Genomic DNA, 18,588 nt, shown 5'->3' with positions numbered 1-18,588 from the left:
AAAAAATTAGCTGGGCACGGTGGCATGTGCCTGTAGTACCAGCTACTCGAGAGGTTGAGGCAGGGGAATCACTTGAATCTGGGAGGCGGAGGTTGCAGTGAGCTGATCACGCCACTGCACTCCCGCCTGGCAACAGAGCAAGACTCTGTCTCAAAAAAAAAAACAAAACCAAAAAAAAAAAAACAAAAAAAACAAAACCAACCAAAAGGCTTCCACAGGGAAATAACTAGAGAGGTGGTCTTGCAGGGTCTGCTGTAATTAACTGGCACTATGCCAAGGAAACAAAGCTAATGCCAGTGAAAAATAGTCATTTAATTCTCCATTTTGGGTCAATGCAAATGCGTATCTCAAAAAAACCAAGGTTCTGAACCTCTGGCAACATCTTATAATTCAGTAAGATCTGCTGCTGGCTAAACCTAGGGCATGCTAGAGCAGAGTTGCTGGGAAAACTAAGAGTAACATGGAACTACTTGCACATACTGAGGGTACCTCAAGGCGCTGGCTTCCTTGGAGTGCTTGGACCTTTAACAGAAGGTCTTAGTCTACCATTGTGTGTGTGCAGAAGGCTGGTTTGAGTTTTTGCATGATTGCACATTCATGCACGTAGCATTACTATCCATGTGTAGTGAGACTACTAGATGCTAGTCTGAGTCTTTACCCTTCCATCATCTATTGTCATGCCTTCCCAAGTCTGAAGATCCTGTTTTCCAAGATCTGTGCTCAGTAAACAAGCTTTGGAGTCTTTAAATGTAAGGAATAGGAAAGGTGAAGAGAGGACTGGCTTAAAATCATAACATGGAGATTATGGCAGTGAATCGCATTGGGTTGAATGGTCTGATATGGAAAGCAGGCTGTGTAGTTCCACTAGTCCAAAAATTCTATTTTTTGAGACACAGTCTCGCTCTGTCACCCAGGTTGGAGTGAAGTGGCATGATGTCGACTCACTGCAACCTCCGCCTTCCAGATTCAAGCGATTCTCCTGCCTCAGCCTCCCAAGTAGCTTGGATTACAGACGCCTGCCACCACACCTGGCTAATTTTTGTATTTTTAGTAGAAATGGGGTTTTGCCATGTTGGCCAGGCTGGCCTCAAACTCCTGACCTCAAGTGATCCACCCACCTCAGCCTCCTAAAGTGCTGGGATTACAGGTGTGAGCCACTATACCTGGCCTGGTCCATTCTTTTTTTTTTTTTTTTTTTTTTTTTTAAGAACAAAACTAGTTTATTTGGATTTGGGACTCTGAACAGTTCTGTCTCTATTACCCGACCTCCTCCTGCCACGACTTCGGCACCTAGAGGAACTTTGGCTCCGGCTGCGGTGGCTCCTGCGGCTCTGGCTCCGGCGGCCCTGGTCCCAGCTGCGGTGCCTATTTCTTCCTCTGCTTGGTGAATTGTGCCTCTCCCGACTCTTTGATGTGCGTTTGTGAGATTTCTTCCCCCTATGACTACTCTTTTTTCTCTCGGATTCCCCATTTCTTTTGTAGGTGTGGTCTGGACTAGGGTTTCTCCTTCCCCGCTGCCTGCTGTAGTAGTGGTCGTGGTGGCCCATCTTCTCCCTCCTCTCGGAGTTCTTGCCAAAGGAGGAGCCAGTCTGATCTGGAGACAAGTAGATGTCTCTATTAGCTTCCCAGAATTCATTGTTGGGATTTCTGAACACATGAAGAAAGTTGCAGTGTTTTCCTCTTGGACATTGTTGTATTTCAAATAAACCACAAATCGCCATTTTCCACCGCGTCACTGGGCAGAATTCACATTGCAGCTGTCGTCCTGCATACCATCGTCCGTTAAACAGAGAAAGGGCTGCTTGGCATTCTTCTTCCGACTGGTACTGAACATATACATTGCCCCTCAGGTGAGGTTCCAAATTGCAGCTGACCTTGAACTGAATCACTTTCCCCACGTTCTTGAACTCGGGCAACACATCCTCATAGAAATCTAGGAACTGTTGGTAGGTTTCTTCCTCGCTGAACTCCAGGCTTGCGTCAGGGTCATAGTCATCCCTCCTGCACTGCTCCATTCCAAACGTTGTAAACATGCTCTTAATAAGAAGGGTAGGACTGGATGTTGGGAAATTATGTTTACGTGAACATCTGTCTCCAAATCTGCAAGCTCCTGTTTTACTGTAGAAGGGACAATTAGCTCGATCCTTCTCCATTACTCTGAAATCCACGGGTGGTTCTGGGTTTTGCCATGTGGTACCATTTTCTAAATCATTTTCAGCCTGATCCAGCATCTTCTGCACAGCTTCCTCTTTTTCTTTCTTCTCCTGTTGTTTCTGCTCCTCCTCTTCTCTCTCTTTCCTCTGCTGTTCTTTCCATTGTTCCTTTAACTTTCTCTCTTGTTCTTCTTGCCATTTTTTAGCCACCTCTTCCTTTTCCTTCTTTATTCTGAATTCTTCTTGTGCCTTCTGCTCTCTCAGCAACCACTCCTCATGTAATCTTTCCCTCTCTCTTTCCAATAGCTTCTCTTCTTCTAGTTGTTGTTCTTCAATAAAAGTGTCCTCTTCCTCCTCCTGTGAGAGTCCTGAGTCTCTCAGTCGAGCAAGTTCCTGCCGACGTTTCTTTCGTTTCTCCTTCTTCAGGGCGGCCCTGTACTTTTTGTGGCTTGGTTTCTCTGGAAATGTCATCTTCTTGGGAAACGTCATCTTCTCAAGTGCAGCCATCTTGCCAGCACCGCCTGGCCCCTCAGACATTCTTAACCTATGGGAATATATGGAAGATTTTGTTCATAGCTGCCACTGTCAGTGATTCTACTTATGAATATTTTATGTTTTCTAGTATTGTTTTGTTTGCATACTTATATATATTACAAATTACTTTCATTTTGTTTCTCCTTTATATTGCAGTTAGACTTTTTTTGTAATTAAGTATATCATAAATTTGAATTTCATTTCATGTACTAAAAGGAGATTTCTAAAATATTTACTTATGGCCAGGTGCGGTGGCTCACTCCTGTAATCCCAGCACTTTAGGAGGCCGAAATGGGCGGATCACCTGAGGCCAGGAGTTTGAGACCAGCCTGGCCAACATGGCAAAAACTCATCTCTACTAAAAATAAAAAAATTAGCCAGGCATGGTAGCACGTGCCTATAATCCCAGCTACTTGGGAGGCTGAGGCAGGAGAATTGCTTGAACCCAGGAGGCAGAGGTTGCAGTGAGCCACGATTGCGCCACTACACTCCAGCCTGGGTGACAGAGTGAGACTCTGTCTCAAAAATAAAAAATAAAAATAAATATTTGCTTAAATATTTTTGGTTCTAGGATTTGCTTTCCCCTACTGAAAGCTAACATGTTCTCCTGTTAGTAATGTTTCATAGATGTTGTTAGAAAACACAGTATTCTTGGGTCAGAGAAAGTCCTTGCTATGCTTAGTAATTTTATTTTCTTACAAAATTATAGGGGTAAATTTTAAAATTTTCAATTAATACCTATTTTATAGAGGAAAAACCAGACTTAAGTGATTAAGTAACTTGTATAAGGTTTGCTTAGCTAGTAAATGGCAGAACCAGGATTGGAAGTTAGTTTCTTTGAGTCCATCCTGTTACTCTCTATATACTATATTAACTCTTTGAATCCCTGTTTGTTGGGTTGAGAGATCTGTATATATCTTTAGAGTGAGATTTTAGGCCAGGTGCAGTGGCTCACACCTGTAATCCCAGCACTTTAGGAGGCTGAGATGGGTGGATCACTTGAGGTCAGGAGTTCGAGACCAGCCTGGCCAACATGGCGAAACCCCATCTCTACAAAAAGTACAAAAATTAGCCAGACGTGATGGTGCGTGCCTGCATGCCTGTGGTCTTCAGCTACTTGGGGGGCTGAGGCGGGAGAATCACTTGAGCCCAGGAAGTTGAGGCTATAGTGTTCTGTATTTGTGCCAATGCACTCCTGCCTGGGGGACAAAGTGAAACCCTTTTTTATTAAAAAAAAAAAAAAAAAAAAAGACTTAAATTTTGTGTTCTTTATTCTGTATTCTTACTAATTTCTAGGTTGTTTTATATATCAACTTTTTTTTTGTCTTTTTGAGACAGGGTCTTGCTGTCTCACCAAGCCTGGATTGCAGTGATGGTATCACAGCTCACTGCAGTCTCGACCTCCCAAGGTCAAGCCACCCTCCCACCTCAACCTCCCAGGAGGACCACAGGCACACATCACCAAGCCTGGCTAATTTTAAATTTATTTTTTGTGGCCGGGTGCGTTGGCTCACGCCTGTAATCCCAGCACTTTGGGAGGCCGATGGGGGCGGATCATTTGAGGTCAGGAGTTCAAGACCAGCCTGGCCAACATGGTGAAACCCCGTCTCTACTAAAAATACAAAAATTAGCTGGGCATGGTGGTGTTTGCCTGCAGTCCCAGCTACTTGGGAGGCTGAGACAGGAGAATCGCTTGAATCCGGGAGGCGGAGGTTGCAGTGAGCTGATATTGTGCCACAGCACTCCAGCCTGGGTAAGAGAGCAAGAATCAGTCTCAAAAAAAAAATTTTTTTTTTTCCTAGAGATGTGGTCTCCCTATGTTACACAGGCTAGTCTCAAAACTCTTGGGCTCATGTGATCCTCCAACCTCAGCCTCCCAAAGTGCTGGGATTACAGGTGTAAGCCTGGCTAGTATATCAATTTCTGATGGAAATGTTAAAATCTATGATTGCAGATTTTGTCCATTTGTCTATATAATTCTGACTTACATTTAAATATTTCAAAGCCATATTTGAAAGCTAGCTATAGCTATATATAAAATATATAATTATAAAAATAATTCTATTGCAAACATATGCAAAGTTAGATATAATTTACGTATTTCAAAGGTATATACAAGTTCAGGAATTTTAATATTCTTCGTGAATTGCTTTCCTTCTTTATCATTCTATTTACTTATTTTGCCTTAAGTAATTTGTATGTATTAATATTGCTAATGAGCTATTTTGGGAGTTGGTGTTTGTCTGATATATCTTTCCCATAACTTTATTTTCAGTGTTCCTATTTGGTTTTGTTGTAGGTATGTTTCTTAAGCATACAGCTATAGTTTTGGGGTTTTATAAAAAATTTAGTCCTATAGTGTCTGGGTTTTGTTTTGTTTTTGAGATGAGCTCTTGCTCTGTTGCCCAGGATGGTCTCTGCATTTGTCTGTTCTCATGCTAATAAAGACATAGCCGAGACTGGGCAATTTATAAAGGAAAGAGGTTTAATTGACTCACAGTTCCACATGGTTGTGGAGACCTCACAATCGTGGTGGAAGATGAAGGAAAAGCAAAGGGATGTCTTACATGGCGGCGGCAGGCAAGAAAGAATGAGAGCCCAAGCGAAAGGGGAAACTCCTTATAAAACTATCACATCTCGTGAGACTTATTCACTACCATGAGAACAGTATGGCAGGAAACCACCCCCATGATTCAGTTATCTCTCACCCTGTCCTTTCCACAACACATGAGAATTATGGGAGCTACAGTTCAAGATGAGATTTGGGTGGGGACACAGCTAAACCATGTCAGTCTCCAACTCCTGGGCCCAAGCAATCCTTGCACCTTGGCCTCCCAAGTCACTGGGACTACAGGTGCATGCCACCATGCCTAGCAAGTCTCTGTCTTAAAAACTCTTGTGCATGTGTAACAAATTTTAATTCACAAAGGTTACATTTCAAGAGTTACTTTTTACTGTAGTTGAGATAAGGGGAGTCTGGGCAACATTGTGACACTTGTCTCTACAAAAAAAAGTTATAAAAAATTAGCCAGGCCTGGTGGTTCATGCCTGCAGTCATTCCCAGCTACTTGGGAGGCTGTGGGAAGATTGTTTGAACCCAGGAGTTCAAGGCTGCAGTAAGCCATGTTCATGCCACTGCACTCCAGCCTGGGTGACACAGCAAGACTCTCAGAAAGAATAATCTGGAGATATTGTTGAGAACTTGGGTTTTGTTTTTTATTTTGAGTGTTATACAAGTTCAAAGTCTAGTATAAATTTCTCAGAGCCAACATGGTGCTGATGGAGTGAGCTATTTGTGCATTTTAAACTGAAACTCTTGTCATTAGTGTTAGCCCTTTATCAGCTTTGTATCTCTAAAACACTTGAAAGACTGTCTTAGAAAAGCATCATAGCTTGTTGATTATTAGAGTACATCCCTTGGTTTGGAATCATAAGGACTAAGACTTTTAAATTTAAAGCATGAGAAATTAAGATGTTTTTACACTAAGGAGAAGTTGTAAAAAGTACTGATTTGGAATCTCTGTAAGTGACTTCTGTTTTTTTGTAGAGTCACCCAGGCTGTGTGGAATACAATGTGGTTAGAATCTTTTAAACTAAAATAACTCAGTATATTGTTTATTAAACTTTCTAGGGAAATGGGCAGATTACTCTGAATATTCCCTTTCCTTCTGCTTTTCTTTTTATCTTAAAAAGGAGTAAATTGCATGGATGACTTGAAGTGGCGAGTTGGTATTTATTATTTGAATCAGCAGTGAAAATTTTTTGGACATAGTGTGAAAATCCTTATTTAAGTAATTAGGGCAGAATTCTTGTCAATTAAAAAAAATCTCAATGGCAAAGTAGAGCTGTAAAGAAGGAGTTAGGAATAATAACTACATTCAAGATGAAAGATGAAGAACAACTGTAAAGATTCCTTGAAGGCTAAGATCTACCCAAAACGGAGGTCCACCAAAGGAAGAATTCAAGAATGGACAAGGTATTTTTTCCATAATAGGATGAATAAATGTGATAAACTTACCAAGATAAGCCTACCAAGCACAGGCCTCCTAGATATTAGGCTTATCTGTACAGGGCTTTATACATGCAGATAAGTACTATATTTTCTTAAATTGATTTCTAAGAGTTATGATTAATAAAAGCCTCTTACAGCTATATACTAAAACGTGGTCCAAGTTAGGAAGATAGTTAAGCTCCTGGACCTGGTGTGTTTTACCCTTTGTTTTTTAGTCTCAGCTTTTCCTTACCAGCTCATTACTCATCATGTTTTTTCCATCTAAAGAAAGCCCACCTTTAACCTGCAGAAAACACTGGTAATGCCTTTGGGGAAAATAACAGAGGCATCTCCCATCCCCAGAGTAGTGAAAGACAGTGTGTATTCTCAGAATGTGCCCCCTCCACCCTCCTGTTACCCATGCTGGCTCTTATTCTGTGCAGTGTGGCTTCCTGTTGTGGTGCATGGCCCCGAGCCCTTCTAATGGGGCTGAACTGCTCTACAAGCGCATCATCCGTCCTTTCTTCCTGAAGCACGAGTCCCAGATGGACAGTGTGGTCAAGGACCTTAAAGACAAGGCCAAAGAGACTGCAGATGCCATCACTAAAGAAGGTAAGACTCAGGAACAACATGGCCCCACATGTGAGAGGAGATGTGACACACTGGGCTCAAATAACAGGCTTCCTGGCCTTCTTGTCTTATCACCACCCCTCAGCCAAATGCCAACATTACTCTGGGATTTCTTTACAAAGTCTATGCCTATTGAGAACACTTACAGTTCTCGACTTTTCCCAAGACTCTTCCTCCATGCCACATTTAATGTAGCCTTCAGTCAGAACATTAGGAAAAATGACTTTCCTTGGTAGGCAGCGATTTTAGAGAATCATCTATATTGATATGCAAGTCCATCTCTTCTAATTGTTTATTTAATTTTTTTGTATTATACTTAATTACATAGGTAGTTTTAAATAAATGGAGAAAGCACCTTTCAAAAGCTATACTAGCAGGAAAAATTCCATCAAGCATTTACATAGTAAATTTCTATAATTTTACAAAAAATTCTTGATCTTTACTTGAACTGTACATGAGGGGAAAAGAGCCCCCTCAGGTATGTGTTCTCTCCACTTGCAGAAGAAAACTAAAGGACCTAAAACTAGAGACAAGCCTGGGATGCCAAAAAGCGGGAGGAGAAATGATAAAGAGCCATTCATGAATTCCATGTCTACTCTAAGACACTTGTCTAATCACCCTCACATAATAAATATTTAGGGCAAACTACCACTCTTTAGAAAAAGTACAACCTCAAAACCTATAGTTCTGAATTGTAACATATCGAATACCTTGGACTGCTGGATGCCAAAAGACAATACTTGGGGTTATCTATGACGTTTAAACAGGTAAATAGGGGAATTCTCTAGGACTGTACACTCTGTGACGTTTTGAATGAAGTGCAGGCAGGCTTCTCTGCTATCCTCCAGGCAGTGTAATAGTCAAGGAAAAGGGCAACAGTATTGGATCACTCCTTAGACACTAACCAGCTGGTGAAAGAGTTCATTGGCCAGTCTCCTCCTTAGAATGGTTTGCACCAAGTGGAGAGGCCATGTCACTGAAGGGGAAAGGGGAGCCCTCATACCCACAGTCACTATAAACATCCAGTAGACAGGAAGATGGCTTCGGGCAGTGGCTGGATGGAAGTAGATTGGAGATACCCAGGTCTGGAATGAAGTCATCTTCCACAAAGTCTTCCTTCACTGAGACCACGAATTCTGGGTGATCATTCTCTAAAAGGCTGAGAGGTGCTTCCTTGATTTTCACTACCACATTAGCTTGGCTCTCTGTCTCAGACTACGGGCTTGGCATATATGTAGTCAAAATTAATTAGTTCATTAATAGCTTCAAGCTTGGCTGATAATGTCCCCACTGACAGAGAAAGGGAGGCTGGTTAGGAATTGGGTCCTTCTGAGTAGACCTCTGGGAGCTGCTCCAGGCTGGCAGACCCTGGGGAAGGACATTTGAAGAACACTAGTGGGTCTAAGTTGTCCAGAATGCCCAACAGGATGTCATACTGGGAAGGTAGTTGATGTTTACTTCCAACCCCACCACAACTAACTTCTACTCTCATCTGCCTAGTTAGGGATGTCAAGCATCAAATAGATGGAATTATCTTGGCTTTCGCCTCCTCTTCAGTAACCAGAGCATCCATCCCCAAGTGCTGTCTTCACTCATGGTTCTCAACTACGAGTCCATGCATTTTCTCTTGTAAAAGCTGATTTTCTAGCAGAAGTTTTTGGTTCTGTTCTAAATCTACCACTTGCTGTTTCAGGTCACTCATTTGAGCTTGCTTTCTGTCTCTGGCAGTTTGAGCTGCTAACCCTGTTTTTCCTCCTCAGTGCCTTCTCCTTGGGGCTCCCCACCCCCACAGCACTCACCATCTCCTGGCTGGCTCCTCTCTGGGCTGGCACCATGAGCACCAGGGCCTAGCTGGCCAAGGCTGTAGCAGCAGGCTGACCAGACAGAAGCAGTACTTTGGAGGCCCTGACGGCCAGCCTGATTCAGTTCAGATTGATCGGTTCAGTATGCTGTTCAGTTTTTGTTATGGGTACAAAAGAATGTCCACTCTCAGCTCTGATTAATTCACTCAATAAATATTTATTTATTGAGGTGTTTAACATGTGCCAAGCATGTTCATAACACTGGCAGTGAACCAGCAAACCGAAGAGACCATACTCCTTGAATTCATGAAGCTTACAGTCTAGTTGAGAGATAGGCAGTAAAATTGAAAATTAGATGGTATATTTACCAGATAATATAGGGAAAAAATAAAGCAAGTAGAAAGATGGGGGGGCCAAGGACTGGAGGGATGGTTATGATTTTAAATAGAGACGTTTAGGAAATCTATACCAGAAGGCTCTACTGAATCAGACTCAATAGTAGTAAAGGAATCAGGAACAGTGACTCAGCCTGTAATCCCAACATTTTGGGAGGCTAAGGCAGGAGATCACTTGAGGCCAGAAGTTTGAGACCAGCTTGTTTGTGACAGGGTCTCCTATGGAGACCCGCTCTCTACAAAAATTTAAAAATTAGCCGGACATTGTGATGTAAGCCTGTGGTGCCAGCTACTCAGGAGGCTGAGGCAGGAGGATCACTTGGGCCCAGGTAATCAAGGCTGCAAGTGAGCTGTGCCACTCTAGCCTGGGTTACAAAGCAAAACCCTATCCCCCTAAAAAAAAAAAAAAAAAAAAAAAAAAAAAGAAAATGGTAAAAGGAGGAACCATGGGGAATCATACTTTAGAATGAGCTGCATATACAGAAGTCCAGAGGTGGGAGCAACAAAAGAAGTGATCTAGGGGGGTGCAGGAGGAGATGAGGTGGGAGAAGTTGCGAGTGGAGGCTGGAAGACGTATCACATAATGCCTTATAGGCCATTGTAAAGGTTTGGCTTCTACTCTATGTGAGATGTGGAGGTACTGGGGACTTTTAACCACAGAAGCAAAATGATCTGTCTTGTGTTTTAATAAGATGCCTGTGGCCACTGTATTAGGAACAGACTGAAGGGGTAAGGCAGGAAATTGGGAGAACAGTTAAAAGGTTCTTGCAGTGATCTGGCTGGAGGTGATGATGGTGGCTTGGTTCCTTGTGTAGCAGTAGGGGGTAAGAAGTATCAGATTCTTGATATATTTCAAAGGTAGAAGTAATGGGATTTGCTTATGGATTGGCTTATGGATTGGGCATGGGTCAGAGGGGTTAAGGACAAGGACGAGCTTTTTAGCCTGAACAAATGGAAGGATAAAATTGCCACTGAGCTGGAGAAGACTGGGTAGAACAGGTTTTGTTGGGGTGAGAGGTTGTGGTGGGTGGGAGGATATGGAATTCAGTCCTGGACATTTGTTTGAGGTGTCTGTTTGTTAGATACCTACAAGGATTAGTCAAATAGCTAGTTGGATACAGGGTGTCAAGAGTTCAAGAAACAGGTCTGGACTGGAGATATAAATTTGGGGGCCACAAGCTTATAAATATTAAGCATGAGACTAGATGAGATCATGAAGGTAGTGTAGTTAGGAAACAGGAGGTCCAAAGACTGAACGCTGGGGAGTCTAAGGTTTAGAGACTGGAGAAATGAGAAGCAACCAGCAAAGCAGACTGATAAGGAGTGGCCAATTGAGGTAGCAAGAAAACCATGAGCGTGTGGTATCCTTGGGGCCAAGAACAGAAAGTTTTTCTTTCAAAGAGGAGAAGTGATCTGTCATGTTACATGCTGTCGACAGGTCAAGTAAGATAAGGACTGAGAACTGAGCAGATTTAGCAATGAGGAAGGTACTAGTGATTTTGATAACACAGATTTTGTGGAGTGGTATCAAACTCCTGATTGCAATGGATTTGAGAGAATGAGAGAAAAGGGATGAGAGAATATAGATCTTTCGTTTGAGAAATTTCCTGCAAAGGAGAGCAGAGGAATGGGGCTATAACTGGAAGAAGGAATTATGGTCCTGAAATTTTAATTTTTTTCTTAAGGTAGGAGAAACAAAGCCTGTTTGAAAATTAATGGGAATAATTCAACAGAGCAAAAAATGATGATAGGAGTGAGAGGGTGAATTGTTGGAGCTCTGTCCTTGACCAGTGAAGGATCCAGTATACAGTAGAGGGATTGGTCGAAGAGCTGGAAGTTTATGGTAACAGCAGGGATATCAGGTTTTATGGTATGCTGTGAGCACATGTGACTACAGGAGCCTACAGAAGTGACTTTCTAATTGTTTCATATTTCTCAGTAAAGTAGGAAGGCCAATTGAGAGAGGATGGGGAAGGAGACAATGGAAAGAGAAGGTATGAAATAGTTGCGAAGGAGAGGGACTGCTCAACTTTTTCTGTAAAGGGCCAGATAACAAATGTTTTAAATTTCGTGGGCTATCATGTCTCTGTTGCAGCTACTCTCCTCTGCCATTGTAGTGTGAAAACAGCCATGGACACTACATAAGCGAGTTTGGCTGCAGTGTGCTGGCCCCTCTAGGACAGTTGGAGAGTAAATGGACTGTCAGGCAGTGTTAAAGGCATGCTTGAGATTTGTGTTCATGAATTTATAGTGAAACCAGTTCTTGTTTATGTTTTTCTCCAGCCATACTCAGCTACATGGGTATAGCTACAGAGTAGGTGGAGAGTTGTGTCAAGGTTGTGATTTCCAGCAAGAACTATGAAGTGAGGGTGGGACTGTGGAGTGGTTAATGCTTGACAATGGAATTTAACCTGAGTAAGGTGGGAAGTGGTGGTGGAAGAACTCTGAATCAGGATAATAGCGGGAATACTCCATCATCATCTACAATGAGCAAAAAAGCAGGGTGGGGAGTGCACTACAAAGATAAAAGGTGATGGTGGGTGAGTGGGAGGCTTGATACAAGATTATGGAGGGACTGCAGTATTGGTACTAACAGGGATCCTGGGAGTCAGTGCCATATGTAGGGTGGAATATAAGGGTTATTGGAGGGGAGGAACTAAGAGGTCAGGATATTAGAAGATCATCACATGTCTACATGGATATTAAAATCATCAATAATTAAAATAGGAGTAGTAGGTCAGGTGCAGTGCTCACACCTGTAATCCCAGCACTTCCAGAGGTCAAGGTGGGTGGATTGCTTGAGCTCAGGTGTTAGAGACCAGCCTGAGTAACATGGTGAAACCCAGTCTCTACAAAAAAAAAAAAAAAAAAAACACAAAAATTAGCCAGATGTGGTGATGCGTACCAGTAGTCCCAGCTACTCAGGAGGCTGAGATGGGAGGATCACCTGAGCCTGGAGGTTCAGGCTGCAGTGAGCTGAGATGGCATCACTGCATTCCAGCCTGGGTGACAGACTGAGACCCTGTCTCTAAATAAATAAATAATAGGAGTAGTGTTAGAAAGGAACATTAAGTTAGGAGCTAAAATCTTCAAGAACTAAGGCAAAGTAGCCCAAGAGTCAGGGATGACAGGGAAAGGGAAGGCTACTCAGTGATAGAATCTGATGACATGAGATTCTGAAAGTGGCAATGAAGAACAAAAACAACACCTACCAGATCCATTTGTACTAGGGTCATGAGAGGAAAGAAACAGCCACCACTTGAGAAAGCAGTGTCCTCAGGGCACAGCCAGCTTTCTCTAAGAGCAAGAAGGTAAAGGAAACATTCGGAGGAATGGATGAGGATATAGATTTTGCCAATGATGGGTCTTGAGTTCCAGAGGGACTCAAGGATTTTAGAAATTGGAGAAAGGTTTTTGTGTTTTAGAGCTCTGTGGTAGTTAGACATGGGAGTTGTGAGGTAGCCTGACCATGGGGAAGTAAAATCCCAAGACAGTTCTCCAGCAGCACTGATGCCCCAGAGGTGGTATGTTCCCCATTTCTCCCTCACAGACCTCTCTTCTCTGGACTCCTATTTTTGGGCATACAAATCCAGTCTACTTGAATATGTTTTAGGTATTTTTTAACTTGTAGCCTTAACCTCCTCCCACTTCAGGATTGCCAGCTTTTTTTTTTTTTTTTTTTTGAAACAGAGTCTCACTCTGTTGCCCAGGCTGGAGTGCAGTAGCATGATCTGAGCTCACTGCAGCCTCCACCTTCCAGGTTCAAGGGATTCTGCTGCCTCAGCCTCCCAAGTAGCTGTGATTACAGGTGTGGGCCACCACGCCCAGCTGATATTTGTATTTTTAGTAGAGACACCGTTATGCCATGTTGGCCAGGCTGGTTTCAAACTCCTGGCCTCAAGTGATCCACCCACCTCGGCCTCTCAAAATGCTGGGATTACAGGCATGAGCCACCATGCCCAGCCAGGATTACCAGCTTATTTTTAAGAGCTTTCTTTTCTTCTCCCTTCCCTTAGCCTAATCAGCAACCTGTGGTGATGTCATTTCTGTCTACTTCACCCACATTTCTTAGCCTCTTGGTTCTCTTAGATATCAATACTTAAAATCCAATCTTACTTTGTTATGACACATTACTAAATAGGGGCAAGAAAATTAAAATAAGTTAGGAGGAATTTACATGCTGCCACATTTTGGACTTTTCTCAAAGCTTTTGGATTAACTAGGAATTTCTACAAAGGGTTAGTTAAGGGAAGGACTACATTTTCTCCTTTGCTGTGAACTTGGTTCAGTAATTTTAACTGAGCAAAGGGAGAGCAGCTGTCAGGCAGCTGGTGGACAAGAAGGGACTCCTTGGCTCTCATCACTAAGGCTCTGGGCTCCATCAAGAACAGCTGCAGATTGTAAAATCTCACAGTGGGCCCTGGAGGCTTCTAGACAACCCCTTTCCCCTCCATCTCACACACTGTACTGGTTCTTATAGCACATTCCCTGCCACTTGGTAATTAGAAAGTGGAAGGCTTGGTCTCCTGCAGAAGTAAGAAAATATATTTTTCTTTTTTTTCTATAGAGATGGGCTCTCACTGTGTTTTGGCCAGGGTGATCTCAAACTCCTGGCTTCAAGGAATACTCCTACCTCAGCCTCTCAAAGCTCTGGGATTATAGACATGAGCCACCACACCTGGACAGAATGTTTTCTTGATGAATGTAGTGTCTTGTCACCAACTCAAAGACTTAGAGCAAACTCTTCGCATAGAAGAGAATGGTGGCACAATAAAAGTATAAATACAGATTTTAAAAACAATTTAGTATAACAACAATTTATATAGCATTCATGTTGCATTAGGTACTTTAACTAGAGATGGGCTTTTAAAATTTTTTTAAAATAGAGGTGGGGGGTGGGGGTCTCACCATTCATATTGGCCAGGCTGGTCTCAAATTCCTGGCTTCAAGTGATCTTCCCACCTCAGCCTCCCAAAGTGCTGCGATTACAGGCATGAGTCATTATGCCTGGCCGAATTTAAAGTATATGGAAGAGGCCGGGCATGGTGGCTCACGTCTGTAATCCCAGCACTTTGGGAGGCCAAGGCGGGCAGATCACGAGGTCAGGAAATTTAGACCATCCTGGCTAACACAGTGAAACCCCATCTCTACTAAAAATACAAAAAAAAATTAGCTGGGCGTGGTGGTGAGTGCGTGTAGTCCCAGCTAATCGGGAGGCTGAGGCAGGAGAATGGCATGAACCCGGGAGGCAGAGCCTGTAGTGAGCCGAGATCGCGCCACTGCACTCCAGGCTGGGTGACAGAGCGAGACTCCGTCTCAAAAAATAAATAAGTAAATAAATAAAGTATATGAAAGCACATAGGTTATATGGAAATACTATGTATGCTATTCTATTTAAGGGCTTGAGCACTCACAGATTTTGGTATCTGTAGGGTTCCTGGAACTAATCTCCTCTCCCCCACCACCCCCCAAACACATATATCAAGGGATGACTGTATTTCTAGTGCTGGGAATGAGGACTTCTCTGATTTGTCGCCATGGGATAAATATGATGACCTAGTTGTCATCAGATTGATAATATATTGATAAGTGAAATCTTACCGGCAAGCACACAGATACAAATAGAATTTGAACACTACTCTTAAGGAATCTCTGCTTCTTTCAATGCTTAAAGGAGAATAGAGGGCAGACAGTTTAGGTGACACTGTCACAACAAGGTGCTAGGCTAGATGACCTTCAAGTATTTTGCTCAAGTATTTAGGATTTGTGCTCTAAGAGGTACCTTCTCCATTTCCTGCAAACCCTCTTAGCCCAGACCACAAACCCCAACATGATCGCACCTGAACATGAGTCATCCAAGTTTTGTTATCTAGTAGCTACATTAGGCACAAAGCTTGCAAGCTTGCATTCCAAAGGAAGAGCTTTGATATATTTTTCTTTCCCTCCTAACAAACAAACAGCCAAGAAAGCTACCGTGAATTTACTGGGTGAAGAAAAGAAGAGCACCTAAACCAGACTGGATGGAAACTTCCTGCCCTCTCTGTACCTTCCTACTAGAGCTTGATGTTATATTAGGGACTGTGGTATAATTATTTTAATAATGTTGCCTTGGAAACATTTTTGATATATTAAAGATTGGAATGTGTTGTAAGTTTCTTTGCTTACTTTTACTGTCTATATACGTAGGGAGCACTTTAAACTTAATGCAGTGGGCAGTGTCCAAGTTTTTGGAAAATGTATTTTGCCTCTGGGTAGGAAAAGATGTATGTTACTATCCTGCAGGAAATATAAACTTAAAATAAAATTATATACCCCACAGGCTGTGTACTTTACTGGACTCTCCCTGCATGCATTTTCTCTGTAGTTACATTTAGGATAATCTTTATGGTTCTACTTCCTGTAATGTACAATTTTATATAATTCTGAAATGTTTTTAATGTATTTGTGCACATGTACATATGGAAATGTTACTGTCTGACTACAACATGCATCATGCTCATGGGGAGGGAGCAGGGGAAGGTTGTATGTGTCATTTATAACTTCTGTACAGTAAGACCACCTGCCAAAAGCTGGAGGAACCATTGTGCTGGTGTGGTCTACTAAATAATACTTTAGGAAATACGTGATTAATATGCAAGTGAACAAAGTGAGAAATAATGAAATCGAATGGAGATTGGCCTGGTTGTTTCCCTAGTATATGGCATATGAATACCAGGATAGCTTTATAAAGCAGTTAGTCACTCTAGTGATAAATCGGGAAATTTACACACACACACACACACACACATGAGTAACCTGTAACTTTTAATTCCCTGAAAAACTAGTAATACTGTCTTATCTGCTATAAACTTTACATATTTGTCTATTGTCAAGATGCTACAATGGAAACCATTTCTGGTTTTATCTTCAAAGCGGAGAAACATGTTGATTTAGTCTTCTTTCCCAATCTTCTTTTTTAAACCAGTTTAAGGAACTTCTGAAGATTTGTCCACCTCTACATGTATGTTCTTGTTTGTATCATTAGCAACAACATGCTAATGATGACACCTAGCTCTAAGAGCAATTCTGGGAGAATGAAAGGAAGTATAAAGTAACCCATAATCTGCTTGGCAATAGTTAAGTCAATCTATCTTCAGTTTTTCTCTGGCCTTTAAGGTCAAACACAAGAGGCTTCCCTAGTTTACAAGTCAGAGTCACTTGTAGTCCATTTAAATGCCCTCATCCGTATTCTTTGTGTTGATAAACTGCACATGACTACATAGTAAGTACAGAACAGTAAAGTTAAAATGGATGTCTCCATTGATCTGCCAAATCGTTATAGAGAGCAATTTGTCTGGACTAGAAAATCTGAGTTTTACACCATACTGTTAAGAGTCCTTTTGAATTAAACTAGACTAAAACAAGTGTATAACTAAACTAACAAGATTAAATATCCAGCCAGTACAGTATTTTTTAAGGCAAATAAAGATGATTAGCTCACCTTGAGATAACAATCAGGTAAGATCATAACAATGTCTCATGATGTAAAAAATATTAAAGATATCAATACTAAGTGACAGTATCACTCTAATATAATATGGATCAGAGCATTTATTTTGGGGAGGAAAACAGTGGTGATTACTGGCATTTTATTAAACTTAAAACTTTGTAGAAAGCAAACAAACAAAATTGTTCTTGGGAGAAAATCAACTTTTAGATTAAAAAAATTTTAAGTATCTAGGAGTATTTAAATCCTTTTCCCATAAATAAAAGTACAGTTTTCTTGGTGGCAGAATGAAAATTAGCAACTTCTAGCATATAGACTATATAATCAGATTGATAGCATATAGAATATATTATCAGACAAGATGAGGAGGTATAAAAGTTACTATTGCTCATAACGACTTACAGGCTAAAATTAGTTTTAAAATACTATATTAAATTCTGAATGCAATTTTTTTTGTTCCCTTGAGACCAAAATTTAAGTTAACTGTTGCTGGCAGTCTAAGTGTAAATGTTAACAGCAGGAGAAGTTAAGAATTGAGCAGTTCTGTTGCATGATTTCCCAAATGAAATACTGCCTTGGCTAGAGTTTGAAAAACTAATTGAGCCTGTGCCTGGCTAGAAAACAAGCGTTTATTTGAATGTGAATAGTGTTTCAAAGGTATGTAGTTACAGAATTCCTACCAAACAGCTTAAATTCTTCAAGAAAGAATTCCTGCAGCAGTTATTCCCTTACCTGAAGGCTTCAATCATTTGGATCAACAACTGCTACTCTGGGGAAGACTCCTCTACTCACAGCTGAAGAAAATGAGCACACCCTTCACACTGTTATCACCTATCCTGAAGATGTGATACACTGAATGGAAATAGATGTAAATAAAATTGAGTTCTCACTTAACTGTTATATTTCATTTTATTTTGTGGGGCTTTTTTCCTAACCCAGAATTATTTAAGCAAAGTTTTAAGTAAATACAGATAAATGAGCCATGAACACTGCTCTTTATTAACTCTATTCCTCACATGGCTTGTAGTTTTCTCCTGGTGGTTCTTGCCTACCAGAGGAAAAGATTTGTCCTAAAGAAAACATACCAACTCAAAAAGTTTCTACCAATAATTAGCACTACATTTAAAGGAAACCGAATCCACTGTTTTTTTTTAACCTGTGTATTGCATTACACACAAAGAAGTCTCCTATGACTTAAGATAGTGTATTGCATGCATCTTGATGTAATAAACTTTTTTTTTTTTTTGAGATGGAGTCTTGCTCTGTCACCCAGGCTGGAGTGCAGTGGCGCAATCTCAGCCGCCTCCCGGGTTCACGCCATTCTCCTGCCTCAGCCTCCCGAGTAGCTGGGACTACACGCACCCGCCGCCATGCCTGGCTACTGTTTTGTATTTTTTAGTAGAGACGGGGTTTCACCATGTTAGCGAGGATGGTCTCGATCTCCTGACCTCATGATCCACCCGCCTCGGCCTCCCAAAGAGCTGGGATTACAGGCATGAGCCACCGCGCCTGGCTTTGATGTAGTAAACTTTTTACATGTGCCTCCAAATTATGCTGTACTTGTTTTCAGAAGAGATCAAGAAAAGGAGTACTTGAG

The 18,588-nt window shown here is 41.6% G+C and overlaps 3 protein-coding genes and 1 pseudogene across 3 annotated transcripts in view; 1 reads left to right on the top strand and 3 right to left on the bottom strand.

The window, feature by feature from the left end:
• The window catches only part of REEP5 (receptor accessory protein 5), a 44,120-nt gene extending 26,235 nt beyond the window's left edge, over positions 1–17,885 (top strand). Inside the window, exons 4-5 of the mRNA XM_009449467.4 lie at positions 7,122–7,290; positions 15,466–17,885. Coding sequence (XP_009447742.1) covers positions 7,122–7,290; positions 15,466–15,515 — 219 coding nt within the window. The 3' untranslated portion in view covers positions 15,516–17,885. The remainder of the gene's footprint in view (positions 1–7,121; positions 7,291–15,465) is intronic.
• LOC107974806 (U2 small nuclear ribonucleoprotein auxiliary factor 35 kDa subunit-related protein 1) lies at positions 1,177–8,676 on the bottom strand. The gene is made up of 2 exons (XM_016953630.4): positions 8,214–8,676; positions 1,177–2,697 (listed from the first exon to the last, which is right to left on the bottom strand). The coding sequence occupies exons 1-2, from the start codon at positions 8,231–8,233 to the stop codon at positions 1,221–1,223; spliced, it is 1,497 nt and encodes a 498-aa protein (XP_016809119.1). The 5' UTR covers positions 8,234–8,676; the 3' UTR covers positions 1,177–1,220.
• Positions 2,231–18,588, bottom strand: part of SRP19 (signal recognition particle 19) — a 30,845-nt gene continuing 14,487 nt past the window's right edge. Inside the window, exon 5 of the mRNA XM_009449412.4 lies at positions 2,231–2,697. Coding sequence (XP_009447687.1) covers positions 2,693–2,697 — 5 coding nt within the window. The 3' untranslated portion in view covers positions 2,231–2,692. The remainder of the gene's footprint in view (positions 2,698–18,588) is intronic.
• On the bottom strand, positions 8,557–10,925 carry LOC107974807 (X-box-binding protein 1-like; annotated as a pseudogene).

This window comes from Pan troglodytes, chromosome 4 (genome assembly GCF_028858775.2).
Source record: "Pan troglodytes isolate AG18354 chromosome 4, NHGRI_mPanTro3-v2.0_pri, whole genome shotgun sequence".
NCBI lineage: Eukaryota > Metazoa > Chordata > Mammalia > Primates > Hominidae > Pan > Pan troglodytes.
The sequence above is the reverse complement of the archived record's forward strand: the minus strand, read 5'-3'. Positions and strand labels throughout refer to the sequence as shown.